Raw genomic sequence first — 14,878 nt, forward strand, 5'->3', positions numbered from 1 at the left:
CCTCTCCTTTGTGCAAGCAAGCTCCTGTCGAGCCTGTTGTAACTGCTCCTCCAACCATGGACTGTCTGGATGCTGCTCCTGCATCCTCAGTAGTGAAGCAATGCCTCGTCTGAGATGCTGCTCCTCCTCTCTCGCTGCAGCCCGTCGAGCCAGAGACTCCTGGAGAAAAAAGTGGCTAAGCTAAGCTAGGCCTAAGGCCACTCTGTCTGCAGGTAGAGCCTGGCTGGCCATGCCCTCTGTCCAGAGATCCTCTACCCTCTCTCTGAGTGCTGAGTCCAACAAGACCCGCTCTGGGATGCGAAGCATCCTGCTTCTTCTTCACATGGGTCAGATTTTGGTCGCTATGGTCTCTGTGGCACCATTGCAATCTCCTATGTTTCACCATCGTGAGGCGGACCCTTTTCCATCCTTCAAAATTTCGTTGAGGCAATCGTTACATTTTGCCTTTGACACTGGGGACATATCCCTGGAAATCTTGCAACTCTTCTATGTTTGTTTTTGACGATTTTACGTCGCAAAACAGAGTTGTGTTCTTCCCCTTGTATCTGATCCTTTTGGTGGGTTTTCCTCGGTTTGAGGTTTCCCACTTGTAAATTAATCAAATCAGATTTACAAAAAAAAAGTGGGTGTGCGCACGCACGCAGAAAGTGGGGCTTTTGACCCTTTGCATTACGTTAAAATCAACCATAGTTCCATATACAAGAGATATGGGAAACGCCTTGAAAAATATACAATGAGATCATGAGGAAAAATCCAAAAATAAACCACAAGACACATCAAAGGATAACATATTCTAATCACGTAGTGATTAGAATAAATGAAGCTATCTAGCTGTGATAAACCTACACAAATCTGCCCAAAAGCTCTGTCCGCCTTGGGCGATGTAGCGCCACAATGTCCAGTGCTAAGTATCTAACTGATATAAAGCATCCGCTATAAAAACCTCCTGAAATGGCTCACAAAAGCCAAGAAACTGTGAAGCCCCTTGCTAAGCCTCCAAAATCGTCCACAGCCACTCTTTAACATTTTCTAATGTTGTACCCCAGAAAAGGATGCAGATCTACGACACAGCCATATTGTGGGAGGGACCGACTCGTCATGCACCACAAAAGCAAAGAGAGGGTACCAAGATGCACATCTCTCTGACCAAACCAACGTCCCCATAGCCTCACCTCACTAAACTGACTCTCAAACAACTCTGCAAACTATCCATGAAGTGGTTGGCCTCAACCATCATCTGCTCCTATATGGTATCATAAACAGCCTCCCTCGCCCAAAAAAACCCTCTTGTAAAACCTGCACCCTCAATTTGATCATGGGCGCCCTTTGGACCAAGGAAAATTTGGCGTTCTCTTGACAATTACAGGAAAAACATGTCAACACAAAGTGGCCCACTCCTCAAAGATACATTTGGAAATCTTCATGGACAAACCGCAAAGAATTGAGCAGAAAAAATCTCAGATACTGGGACATCTATTAGTGATGCAAGTCACACTCCTCTACAAACTGAGGAGACTCAATCTCTTGCTCACCCCAATAGTGCTTATTGTTAGAGGCACCTGCAGCTGGATCTCCAAGAAATCCAAAACATATTGAACTGGCCTATCCTGGGGCACCTCAGGCTGATCCTCACTGCCTCCGACTCCTAATCCTCATGCTCTCTCTCACTCTGTCGAGCTGCTCTGAGACCTCTTCTTGATCCTAATCTCATAGCCTCTCCTCAAGAGGTTTGTCTGGGGGTTGCTCTGCCTCCTCCAACCTTTGTCTCACTACCCATCTGTAAACAAGGATAGGTTGTGTTGTCCTTGTCTGCTTGCCTGTCTCTGTTGTGTCTGATCAACACATTGTTGCTGCTGAGCACTCTGTTTTTGTTGACTCTGACCCCTCTGATCTCTATCATGTTGTCTTCTTGCTGCTGTGCAGTACTATTGGCTCTACTGTAGCTGTGAGGGCCGTCCTCTCCTGCAACCAGAGTGTCCCTGTTGTCGCCCTTTAGAGAAATCCTTCACCAGATGCCCCATTTCATGACATCTAAGGTGCTGGTTTAGTCTGCCCGTAACACCCCTTTCAACTCAAAGTGATGGTATCTGAAAACTTTGTGATCGGGATGGTAGCCACCTTTATAGATGGCACAGATGTTTGGGTCTATATTGACCACACGAATGGTATGCCAAAAATAAAAACCCTCTGCCTCAACATGTCTGGCAACCAAAACTGTGCACGTAGCTTTGGAAAAGTAATTTTTTCGGGATATTTCGGGAACTCGCATCTATCCTCAAAAGAAGCTAAAGTAAAATCCTCATACCACGGATGCAGAAAAATCAATCTGTCCCTGAAATTGAGAGGAGTGCGGCTGATGGCTCTAGTGGCAAGCTTCTGTGATGAGCAAAGAGCAATAAAGGTGCCTCTACCCAGTAGGATGACGTCCTCCACTGTGCCAAACAATGAAAGTGATGCCATAGCCTGGTACTCCTAGCGATATATCCAATGTTTGTGTCTGTGAGTTTCTTGTTCAAAGCAGAACCACAATCTTGCAGGTCCCATTAGATAAGATGAGTGATCTTAACTATTTCCACAATTACACTCCCTACTTGGCCCAATGAGAGGCTGTCATATGCACATGATTGGTTCTTTGTGAAAGTAAAAATATATGAGAGGAGGATCAGATTGACACTTCCAGGCGGTCAAAATCACTCCCCTAGGTCTTAACCCTCTGCAGCTACTATCAGTCTCGCCTTGGGGCAGGGAAAAGACAGGAGGGAGGGAGGGCAGGGTAGCATTGTATTCAAATTCAAAAAGCTGTCAAGCTTAAGCACAAATCTAGAAAGAGCGGCAAATAAAGAGAGAAGACAATAACTTAATGTCAGCAAAAATATTCATTGAATGTATGTATAGGTGCAAAACTGTAAAGCCAGTATTTTTATTTCTTTCAAAAAGAAGTATGTTGACCTAGACATTGCCATTGTGGTTGAGATGCAGCACTGCTGATATGAACATGACTGGGCAGGTTTATACAACCAAACATTGCAGATCCTGACTTGAATGCAAGTTTTCTGCTACATATACAAGCAGATTTGAGGCTGATCCAGGAGGCCTGTCCTTCTAACTACCCACATATGATGATTTATGGGAAACACTGGCTTTGGTGCCTCCTAAGAGTTTTGAAAAATTTCCCCTTCCCAAATTTGCCTTCAAATGCAGCAAGTAAAAGCATTCTGGAAAAGTAGCTGCCTCCTCACCTTTTCATAGTAAAAATACTTTACAAGCTTGTAAAAGTTTGAATGTGTGAGTGAGAAATTCATGCAAACAAACCTCGATTGTCTACCTCAAAACCAAGCTTAAAGCAGCGCTTAAAATTTACATGATGGTGTCCTGCAGCAAATCACTACATCAAGTAACCAACTCACATCAATTGCAATGATAGAAAGACGGCCAGCATGATTACACTTTTCAAGCTTTGACATAAATCTCTTGCTTTTTGCAATCTTCTCAGGAGTGACATAAAGCAATTTCAGTTCGCTTTCTCCTTTCTCGAGAGACTTGTACACTGTTTTCTCCTGCTCCTTTGATGTTACTGAGGTCAACATAGCTGCTGGTATACCTAAGGCAGTAAGGCCCATTACCTTGATAGCAAACAAAAGACTTAGTCATATAAAATCAGAGAAATTGTATCAATCGAACATGAAGAGGAGAATAGATATATACAATAAGCCAAACCTGATCTTGTATAAGAGAGAGCAATGGGCTAACAATAAGTGTCGTTCCATTGGAGAGGAGAGCAGGGAGCTGATAACATAGACTCTTCCCACCTCCTGCTGCCATTATGACAACAACATCCTTGCCACTTAAAACTGCATTAACTATCTGCATAGAACAAGGTTATATATAAGAGTTCCTCAAATGATGTGATAGCAAACATTTCATGCCAGGCTCCAGCCCAGTGAACTTACTTCTCGTTGATTGGTACGATAAGAAGAGATGCCAAAAACATTCAGCAAAGTAGAATCCGCTTCCTTATTCCATCGAAAAGGACCAGTCCAATTCTTCTCAGAGCTCTCAGCTGCATCCTTTTGCCTAACAGAATTGTTCCCTTCCTTACTAGCATCACACATGGAATCTAACAAGCATTGCAGTTCTGTTTGTTGCTCCAAAAGCGTTTCCTGGCGCTCAAGCAGATAGTCTAACTGCTCTGAAATTGGGGAGGAACACAGCAAATCAAAATATTAGCTTCCTCTGTAAAGTCAGATTTTTCATGACCATGTAAGAAGTCTCCTTACACCAATATCAAGAAATGACGACAAAGTAAACCCATCCCCGCTAAGTGCATTACATGTTTCTAAAGTGCTCAGAGATGGTTTACTTTGAAACTTTTTGGTTGGCTATAATCCTCCTAACAGTACCTTATCATCTTCTATCTGACACTTAATTTTCTTTTTCTCTTGGAATCTCATATTCCAGAAATCTCGAGAAAGCGAAATGCAAGGGCACCATTCAGCCCCGCAATGAACATGAACCTGTTTGCAGCCCGCTGCTGAGTCTGCTGCACTTTACCCCTCCCCTGCTCTTCCTATCCCCCTTCCGCCTTGCGATCACCTGGCCAACCTGCCTGCATGCTGTTATTCTTTTCCCCATTGCTTCCAGCCCTGTTCATTCAATGTCACATGCTTGATGTGCCATCCAGGCGTGTTACTATGACCTAGAGCAGTTGAGAGCCCTACTTAATTGCCATTGGTGGACAGGATTATCTAACTTGGTGCCCTACGAGATTCTCTTGAGAGTTCGTGTGCTTGATGCAGTGGTGGACCCTCGTTCTCTTTGAGGCCCCGAGATGCCTAGTCTTGTTGTGTACCCAGAATCGAAGAGGTAGTGAATTGGGAGTTTCGGAGGTCTATAGCAAGGAAAGTATGTCGTGCTCTCTACAGTCGGTGCTCCTCAGTGCAGTATGCGTGAAACCTCACTCCAACAGGAAGAAAACATCACACAGTAATGGAACCAACAACTTAAAGGACAACAATACACTTAGAACTCGATGGAACTCGACAAGCTCATAGAACCATACAGATTCGGGCTGGCAGCACACTCAGCTCAAGCCAAGGACTCACAACACAATTGGGGTGTCGAGGCCCCAATGTGCAGGGAGAGTGCAATTGTGTGGTGCTGGACTCCAACTCAAGACTCAAGACGCTAGACCATAGAAAGAAGATGATGATCCAATGGCTAGAACCAGCTACAAATATATCCAATCATAAAGAGCCACCTACGGCTAACAAAATATCCAATCCAGCTAAGTCTATCTCCAAACTGTGGTAGTGGTGATCTGGCCACGGTGTCGAGTCTCGCTAGACCACCACCCGTATCCCTACCACGTGTCACTAGTCAGGCGAGAGTCCGTCCAATGTGAACTCCAGCTCAACTGTAACTAAATTGCCTGTCCGATGCCAATGACACTATAGCCCTAGTATCGATTGCCCACCACAAGATCACTCACAGTCTCGATGAGAGGAACACTGAAACTACAAGAAGACACTGGAACTGCAAAAAGAAACCACTAGTGCACTAAACTAGCTGAAAAGAAGGATCTACATATATACACTGGAGAAGCTGAGCTGAACATTTTGATCCTATCACCCAGAAGAAAGAGTCGTCGCTACTGCCGCACCCAAAGTGTCAGCCGGAGCCATCAAATCAATGGTGGGAGTCTGCTGCTGGACTATAGGCTGTTGCACTTTGCTCTCCACAAACTGGCTCTCAGTGAAAGGAGCAACCACCAGCTGCGCAGCAGATGAAAGCACCTGTCCTAAGGTGTAATAGGCCGCCCATTATAAGTGCAGACGCTGCTCGCTACTGCTGCCTGCACTCTCCCCCTCCCCATTCCTCGCCATCGCTGCCTTCCCTCCCTGCCCCTGCGTTGCAACCCCGCCCTCGCCTCCTCGCGCAGCCTTCCCTGCCCGCCCCCCTGCGCAGCCAACCCCCCTGCTCGCCCCGTGCACTGTCCACCCACCCCGCCTGCTGCCGCGCCCGCTTCCCAGCCCGCAGCCCCTCCCGTCCGCTGCCCTTTCGCTGCCCCGCCTTGCCACGTCCGCCGCCCGTTTCCCAACCAACTCACATTGCCCGCCCCCCCCCCCCCCCCCCCCCCGCCCCCCCCCCGCTTCCATCGTTTCTTGCCTTTCTTCCGGCAGGTCTCCTTCAGCCGGCATTGGCAGTGCTACTCTTCGGACAGTGCTCGTCAAGGTCGTTTGCAGCGAAATCACTATATCCGCTTCTCCGACACAGCAGTAGACACAGATGGAGGCTCCAGCTCCGCCACAGAGGGACTCGCCCGAAGCCCCCTCCCTTGACCCCGCTGAGCCCACCATTCGACTTGCTCTTTCACCGACAGAGCAAGCGAGCCTAACCGCAGAGGTAGAGCGCTTGCAGGCAACTTCTGTCGTCTGCAAGATTCTCGGCACCCGACCTAGCAGAGGAGAGTTGCGTGACCTTCTCCAGGCCCGCCTTCTCGCAGACGTGGGCAAGATCTTGGACGTACAGATACTCGGACGAGGTTACTATCAAATCGAGTTTGAGACCTCCGAGATGGCGTCCAAGGTCATCGCCATGAGTCCACTAGCCATCCGAGCAGCACGTGCCCACTTTCGACAGTGGAGACATGGTTTCGACCCTCCTTCGGATGTTCTAGTAGAGGAGGCAGACATCCCCATCTCTGTCTGCTTTCCGGTTTGCGGAGGGAGTACTTACCACTTCTATCCGAGATCGGCTCAGCCATTGGGACTGTCCTAGAGACACCTCACACGGCAGCCTCAGTAGCTACCAAGGCGGCTGGCATTCCCTTGGTTCGCGTTTTGGTCAGAGACACTCACATGCTCCCGAAGGTTATTCTTCTGCCTCGGGTGAGTGGGGGTTGGTTTAAACAGAGTGTGGAGTATTCCGGCCTCCCGAATCAGTGCTTTATTTGTCGACAGAGGGGCCATTTAGCGAAGGCCTGTCCACGGAGGAGGCCTCGACCTACACCACAGCCTCAGCCCCAGCCTGCAAGGGCTGGGCAACAAACACAGCCAGAGACACAGCGCACACAGGCAGAGCCACCCTTTGAGCCTGGGGCTCCAGCGGAGAAGAGATGGCAGCAGGCCCGTGGTAGACGACGACAAGGGCCACAGCGTCAGCCTGGCACTCAGAGTGGTCCTCAGGCGCCTACTCAGCAGCAGTGGGTTCCAACGGGAAACCGTTTTGGTCCTCTTGAGCAAGATGAGGTCCTTGCTCCAGCCCCCACCCCAGCTTCACCCTCGACAGCCCCTTCCCCCCCCCCCCAAAAATTCCCTCCCTCTTCCTCATCCTCCCCCCCGCCCCTCTACCTCTATCCCTCCCTCCCGCCCCTCTTCTCTACCGCTCCCACCTGCTCCTTCTCCCCCCCCCCCCCTCCGCTTCAGTTCCACACTCGACCCAAGGGGCAGGGCCTTTTCCTGCGGCTAAGCGATCTCTTGGCAGCGCCTTTGCCACGAGTCGCCTAGCTAGAGAGGGACAACCTTTCTTGCGGCCTCCTCTGCAAGTACAGACATCTTCCCTTGCAGCTATCTCTCATTTCTGACGAGCATTGACATCCGGCGCCGATGGGACTTCTTCGACTACGGCTTCACTCGTTTTCTCGGCGACCCCTCAGCAGACCATGAGGCAGCCTGCTTCAGGGTCCATGTTTTGTTCCTTGCCACTAGGGGAACCGAGGCCTTGGACTCAGCAGTTTGCTTCTCCTTCCCCCTCTGCGGCAGAGACCAGACAGAGTGGACTCCCGACTCAGTGTTGGGATGGTTACACACATAGGTCCTAGAGTTCTCTCCCCACATGGGAGAACTAGGAGTTACAGACATGCTCCAGACTTTGTGGCCATTGGCCAAGTTTGCGGTGACACCTCCAGACTCGGCAGGATGTAGACACATTGTGGTTTACTTCTTTGCCGATACACAGTGCTTGCCATGCTATGTATAGTATATACATTCATGAGGACTCCTGGACAGAGGGTTGCTTTACGTACGGCTCGCTCTGCTTGGGCTTGGACCAGACTGTCACCAGCGTGTGACTACTATCTATCCTTTTTGTTGATTTCTTTCTTATTATCTATTTACTTTCACTTTTTGGAAACACCCCTCGAGAAATCTAACTGCCCTGCATTGCATAGCTAGTGTGGAACTGTCCAGAGGGAGTCCAGGCCTGAGGGCAAGACAGCACTAAGGTTGGACAAGGACTATGGTTAGCCAAAGTGGGGTCATTGAATAGCCAAAGTGGAATCCTTTGCTAAAGAGGCTACTTTTCAGTTCTGGGTGTGTACAAAGAGGGTCGGATGACCTAGAAAGATACAATGGCAGCATCTCCTAAAATTTAGGGAACTGCTATTTTGGGACCTGAAAATGTCTTCGCGTCATTACGTGCAGTTTGACATGGGGATCATTTTGTTACTCTGTGGCCAAGTCAACAGAGGCTGCAGGTGAGATATTTTTAGACCCGAGGGTCTAAAGCGGGAAAATGCACAAATGAGTGACACTTGGCACTCTGAGGCTAGTTTACTACTTATAGAGAAGGCAAAAACGTGATTTTCAGCTGTGAGCTCATTTTCAAGTTTCTTGTCACAGGTTAAGAGCTATGGAGTGCTTCCTTTCCCTCCTATGTACAGTGCGGTGCCAGGAGTGATGCCCTGCACACTACGCACTGCCCTCTCTCTCCCCTATGGCAGTATGTTATGCCCCTCTAGTGGGCTTTTCATTTGACCAATGTACAGTTGTGTGGGTTCATGCGCAATTGCCGAGGCAAGAGCCTCTTGCACAAGTACTGGATTAGCTAGCGGCTAATCCCCCGCAGGTACAGGTGAATTCGGAGAGGTTTCACGCCAGAAATCTCGTCCGATTCAAAGGGCAAGTAGCCCTACAGGTGCGGGAGCTCGAGGACTTGCTACGGATGCGACCGGCACACGAAACGGAGCCCGAAACAGAAAATTACAGCCTGCTGTGTATTTTTGCAGGTTTAGGGTTTTGGCCCTAAACGGTCCCTAATACCCCCAGGAGGTTCGGGGACGCGAGGGGACCGCTGTACAGGTGATCTGGCGCATTTTCCGGGCTGAAAACAGAGAATTCAGCGTGCTGCAGATTCTCGTCAGGTTTTGCAAAGTGCCCGTATGCGTCGGGAAAGTCATTCAATGCGTGGGAATACTGACTATGAAGGATCCTAGTACAGTTATATTGCCGAAATCGGGTTGGAACAGTTGAAATTCAGCCGAGCTTGTGCGGGGCAACTTGTAGGGAACCACAGCGTTTATTCCCTCTTTTTAATAATAAAGAAATACCGAAAGGGGCGCCTAAGTTAGGGGCCAATCTGGTGTCGGTCTACTCATACAGGTGCAATCTAGCAGCCTGTATCCCTCTCCCCTTTGTTGTGTCTTGAAAGTACAGGTGAAGTGGGCGACAAATTAAATGGGTGAAAGCAAATAAGGATTAAGTCTAAGGTCTACCACCCTTTTTGAAAGTAAGAGGCCAGTTTCACGGTTCCATCGACGAGATTAAATCACTTTCTCCCATAGAAGTGAGCCTTGGTCAGTTTGGGCTTGAAGACACAAGGGATCATAGACCAGACACAGGGAATTGCAATTATGGCTGACAGACCAGATGATGTGACTGAAGAGGTTTCCTCTTCGCAGGGTCAACAGACACATGAAGTGGGTTAGTCTTCGAGACCACCACAGACGGATGATGATATATTCATGACCCAGTTGGCTACTGCCGTGACTATGTTCACACAAGTAATGCAAAACCCGAGGTTTTTCGCCTTTCTGCAACCTCCTCTTCCGTCTCAGCAAGTTGGGTCACTCGATCGTATTCAGAAGCCTGTTAAGGCTCAAGCACAGGTGATTCATACTGCACAGTCAATGGAAACACCTGTACACTTGACGGAGAACGTGCAGTCTCCACAACCTGTGTCTAAGGTGCAAGAACAGGTGGCTGAGATGCCAGTCTTTCAAGCTGTACCAGTTCAGCCCATCACCTTTCAGCAGCCTATAGCTGGTTCTAATGGGCAGGGAAGCAACCTACAGGCTATGCAACAAGTCTTCCCACCACCTTCATTACACCCTGGCTATTTTGGAGGTGGATCGGTATTCCAGAGCATGGCTGGTCATGCACCTGGAAATCAGTTTTACACTCCAGGAACAGTGTTCGGGGGTGCTCTAACGATGATGCCTAACCCCATGTACGGTGTCACGGGCATGCTACCAGGGTTTCAAAGCACTCAGGGCCAATTTGGGATGCCACAGGCAAATTTTGGTATGGCTAGAATTACAAATCAGCAGCCAAATATGGCATTTCCAGGTCAACTTAATTGCGGTCAGGGAACACAAATGAACCCTAACAGTGTTCCCATGTTTCAGTCACTTCCATATGACAATTTAACGCCGCTGGAGAGGCCAACTCCGTACAAAGAAGGTGGCAAAGGTGCGACTTTTACGACCTTTACAGGGTTTAATGATAGGAAGAAGGCTCTCTCATTCCTCCAGCAGTTTGACAAGGCCTATGCAGGGGAAAACTTTACAAAGGCTTCAAAGGTCCGCAAGGCAGCCACTTTCTTGACAGGGAATGTGGGACAATGGTGGACAACTTTATTGCTTCAAGGGCAAGCTCCGTCCACATGGATTTACTTCAAGCAGATTTTTGCAGCACCATGATTATCTGATGACTTTGAAGCAGATGTCATGACAGAATGGCACCAGCTTAATGCTGCCACTTGCAAGAATCTGGATGACTACAATCGAAAGTTTTGGAAAGCTCTACTTCCAGTAACTTCCTATAGGTTTGTGCCATTGACAGAACAGATTGAAAAATATTGTTGTGGCCTACCCAAAGGATTAAGAAAATACTACACGGAGACCAAAGTCACTACTTTGACGCAGCTCATCGAGGTAGCAAACACTGGCAATGGTTTGCTCAATGGAGAAGATTGTGAATTCAATACTGGCGTCAAGGAAGGATCAACCAAGAAAAATTCAGCGAAGAAGCACGTTCCCAATGAGGCTCCAAAAGGGACTCACGAGCCAGCCAACGCAGGGAAAGGCAAAGCTTCGGCTGAATCAGAAAAGGGACCAGCAAAGAAATGGAAAAGACGTTTTCCTCGCAAGTCGGAAGAGCAAAAGAAGGTCCTGAGGTCAGAGAACAAATGCTTCATCTGTGAGCAGCCTGGCCACATTGCTTACAATTGTCCTACAAAGAAAAGGCCAGCTGATTCTGAAGACAAGGAAGAAAAGAAAGGAAAGAAGCCCATGGCTGGTTTAGTGCCAGATATGGTGGGCGACAAGCCAAATTCAGATGCAAGTGAGCTTTGCAGAGCATGGGGAAAGGTCAGGGATCAAACAGTGCTTATCTTCTTTGATCCAGGGGCCAAAGCCAACTTCATTTCCCCAGAATTGGCTTCAAAGTTGGGAATCAGACCTGAAGAGATGGGGTATACAGCAGAGGCAGGTTTGGCATGGCCTGGCCATACAGAGGCTGTGACACCCATCATTGAAAAGTAGCGCCAACATATCTAGTCCTATGTAGATGCTGAAGAATTTTACATCATGCCACTAGACGGATGTGATGTGTTGTTAGGTATTCCTTGGTTGTTTCGTGTACAGGGAATCATGGATGCCTACAACAAAAAGATCACTGTACAGAGCAGGGAAAAGACTCATATTCTGGATGTAAAGCTTAAAGGGGAGTCTATTCCCACTGTATCAGCTTCTTCTATTACTTCTGTAATGAAAAAGCATCTTTCTGCGTACTTGGTTTTTACACGTGAAGTGTCAGATTGTGATGAATCAAATTTATCTGTGCTAGATAAAGAAAGGTCAATGTTTTTACAACAGTATAGTGACTGTTTTTCCGATTCATTACCGTCTCAATTACCGCCAGAGAGACCCGAGGACCATGCGGTAGATTTGGTGCCAGGCAGTAGCCCACCAAATAAGCCTCCGTACAGGGTTAGTACGGCTCAGCAGAAAGAGATAATGGGCCAAGTACAGGAGCTGTTAGAAAAGGGGCTAATTCAGCCCAGTTCATCCCCATTCTGTTCTCCAGTGTTGTTGGTGCAGAAAAAGGATGGCTCATGGCGTATGTGCATCGACTACCGTGCACTGAACAAGAATACCATCAAGAATAGGTTCCCTATACCTAGAATTGATGATATTTTGGACAAATTAGAAGGAGCGGCTATGTTTAGCAGGATAGATCTAAAGAGTGGGTACCATCAGATCCGCATTAGATCAGAGGATGTGCACAAGACTGCTTTTAGAACGACGTTTGGCCTTTACGAATTTTTAGTGATGCCCTTTGGTCTCACAAATGCTCCTACTACGTTCAATAGGATGATGGACAGAATTTTCCGTCCACACCAGCAATTTGTTGGTACATTCTTTGATGACATGATAGTCTACTCAAAGAATGAAGAGGAGCATAGGCATCACTTGGCCATTGTGTTCAAAGAGCTACGCAGTCATAGGTTGCTCATAAATGCAAAGAAAAGTGAATTTTTTCTGGAAGAGATTCACTTTCTGGGACACATTGTCTCAAAGGATGGTGTCAGAATGGATCCTGCAAAAGTTGAAGCGATCAAGTCATGGCCAGATTTGAAGACGGTGCACGATGTCCGAAGTTTCTTGGGACTATGCTCCTATTACAAAAGGTTTATCCGAAATTTCGCTAAGATTGCTTCACCTTTACATGCTCTTCAAAAGAAGGCAGTCACCTTTAGATGGACACAGAAAGAGATTTCAGCTTTTAATCTCTTAAAGGAAAAGATGACTTCAGATCCAGTCATTGTGTTGCCAGATCTTAGGAAGTCATTTGTGGTCAAGTGTGATGCCTGTGGTAGTAGCATTGGTGCAGTGCTAATGGAAGATGGCAGGGTAGTAGCCTATGAGAGCAGAATTTTGCAAGGGCCTTAGATGACCATGCAGGTCTATGAGAAAGAGTTACTGGCTGTGATTCATGCGCTCTTAAGTTGGATTTTGTTGTCCAAACGGACCATCAGACCTTGCGATACTTCTTGACACAGACAAAGTTATCTGAGAAGCATATGCGATGTGCAAATATCTTGTCCATGTTCCACTTTCAGATCGTGCATGTGGAAGGCAAGAAGAACGTTGTGGCTGATGCCTTGTCAAGGAAGCCACAAATTTCAGCTGTGTCAATTCCTTATCATCATGAACTTGATGATATGAGAGAACAGTATGCAAATGATGAAGATTTTGCAAGGGTCTTCGAGCAGCTAATGGATGGACAACGTCATGAACACTATCTTCTTAAAGACGGGTTCATGATGATGCATGGCAGATTGTGTGTCACAAAGCCATTGCGACGCAAAGTTATGGAAGAGAGTCATGTCCCACCGTATGCAGGGCACCGTGGTATCGATGCTACAGTTAAAGCGGTTGAGACATTCTTCTATTGGCCTACATTGAGAAGGGATGTGGATGCCTTTGTGCGAGAATGCCTAATTTGCCAGAAGGTCAAGTTTGACAGGCAAAAGGCACCAGGGTTATTGCAACCACTACCTATTCCAGATAAACCATGGGAAAGTATTGCTATGGATTTTATCTTTGATCTTCCGAGAACGCAGACAGGAAACGATGGTATTTGGACCATTATTTGCAGATTCAGCAAGCAGGCTCATTTTATTCCTGTCAGAAAGAAGATAAAGCCAGATCAGATGGCACGCTTGTTTATGAGCAATATTTTCAAGTATCATGGCATGCCACAGTCGATTGTTAGCGACCGTGATCCACGCATGACAAGTTTGTTCTGGAGAGGCTTGTTTGAGAATATGGGCACAACGCTCAAATTCTCTTCGTCATTTCACCCTCAAACAGATGGGCAGTCAGAAGAAGCAAATTCTAATGTCCTAGATCTGCTGAAGTGCTATGTGTCAGAACATAAAGGAAAGTGGGAGCAGTATTTGCCATTGGTGGAGTATGCATACAATAATACAGTGCATTCATCAACTGGCAAGGCACCTTTTGAGATAGTTGAAGGTGGCAAGAAAGTTCCTCCCATACTGCATACAAAGGACAAGATATTTGAAGCAGATAAGTATGTTCAGGACATGGATGAAATGTACAAGATGGTCAAAGTGGCCTTAGAAAAGACTCAGGCAAAGCAAAAGAAAGCAGCTGATCGTCACCGTCATGAAGTGGTATTTTCACTTGGTGATTGGGTGCTTTTACGCTTTAAAAAGGCAAGGTTAAAGAAGATGAAGGGCAAGGAAAGATTGTTTCCAAAGCTCAGCATGCGTTACTATGGGCCTTTTCAAGTGTGCGACATAATCAGTGATGTTGCATATAGGCTGAAATTGCCTGACAGTTGGAAGATTCACAATGCGTTTCATGTGAGTCTTCTCAGACCCTATGTGGGTGATGTGCCAGAAGATATACCAGTTGAAGATCAGCCGCAAGTCGAGGAACTTGACGAGATCTTGGTCCCGGAACAGATTTTGACACATAAAGAAAGAAAAGTGAAAGGCAAGGTTGCTAGGCGTTACTTGGTAAAGTTCAGAAACTATCCACCAATGGATGCTAAGTGGATGGAAGAAGGTGAACTTGCAGAGTCACCAACTGTGTTATCACTTTACCTTGAAGCCTTCGATTTGCAACCTACCTTGACCCCTTGAGTTTCAAAGTTACATGGATTGTCAGTGTGACAATGGCTTCTGAAACAAATCATGTACATGGTATTTAAAGTGAGCTCAAATCAAATACATGTTACATGAATGTTAGAGTTGTACAGATTGTCAGTTTGGCAATTGTTCTTATGAAATGTCCAAAAGTTTGGTTAGTGCTATAGAAGTGAGTATTTCTTGTCAGTTTATCAAGGATACA

The 14,878-nt window shown here is 47.0% G+C and overlaps 1 protein-coding gene across 2 annotated transcripts in view; it reads right to left on the reverse strand.

The window, feature by feature from the left end:
- RECQL2 (RECQ helicase L2) overlaps nucleotides 1–14,878 on the reverse strand; it is a 204,541-nt gene that overhangs the window by 154,149 nt on the left and 35,514 nt on the right. For both annotated transcript variants that reach the window (XM_086527176.1, XM_086527175.1), the window contains exons 2-4: nucleotides 3,951–4,189; nucleotides 3,718–3,864; nucleotides 3,408–3,623 (exon numbers count right to left, since the gene is read on the reverse strand). In XM_086527176.1, coding sequence (XP_086383302.1) covers nucleotides 3,408–3,623; nucleotides 3,718–3,864; nucleotides 3,951–4,189 — 602 coding nt within the window. The remainder of the gene's footprint in view (nucleotides 1–3,407; nucleotides 3,624–3,717; nucleotides 3,865–3,950; nucleotides 4,190–14,878) is intronic.

Source organism: Adiantum capillus-veneris, chromosome 13, assembly GCF_014529385.1.
Source record: "Adiantum capillus-veneris isolate H3 chromosome 13, ASM1452938v2, whole genome shotgun sequence".
In the NCBI taxonomy this organism is placed as follows: Eukaryota; Viridiplantae; Streptophyta; class Polypodiopsida; order Polypodiales; family Pteridaceae; genus Adiantum; species Adiantum capillus-veneris.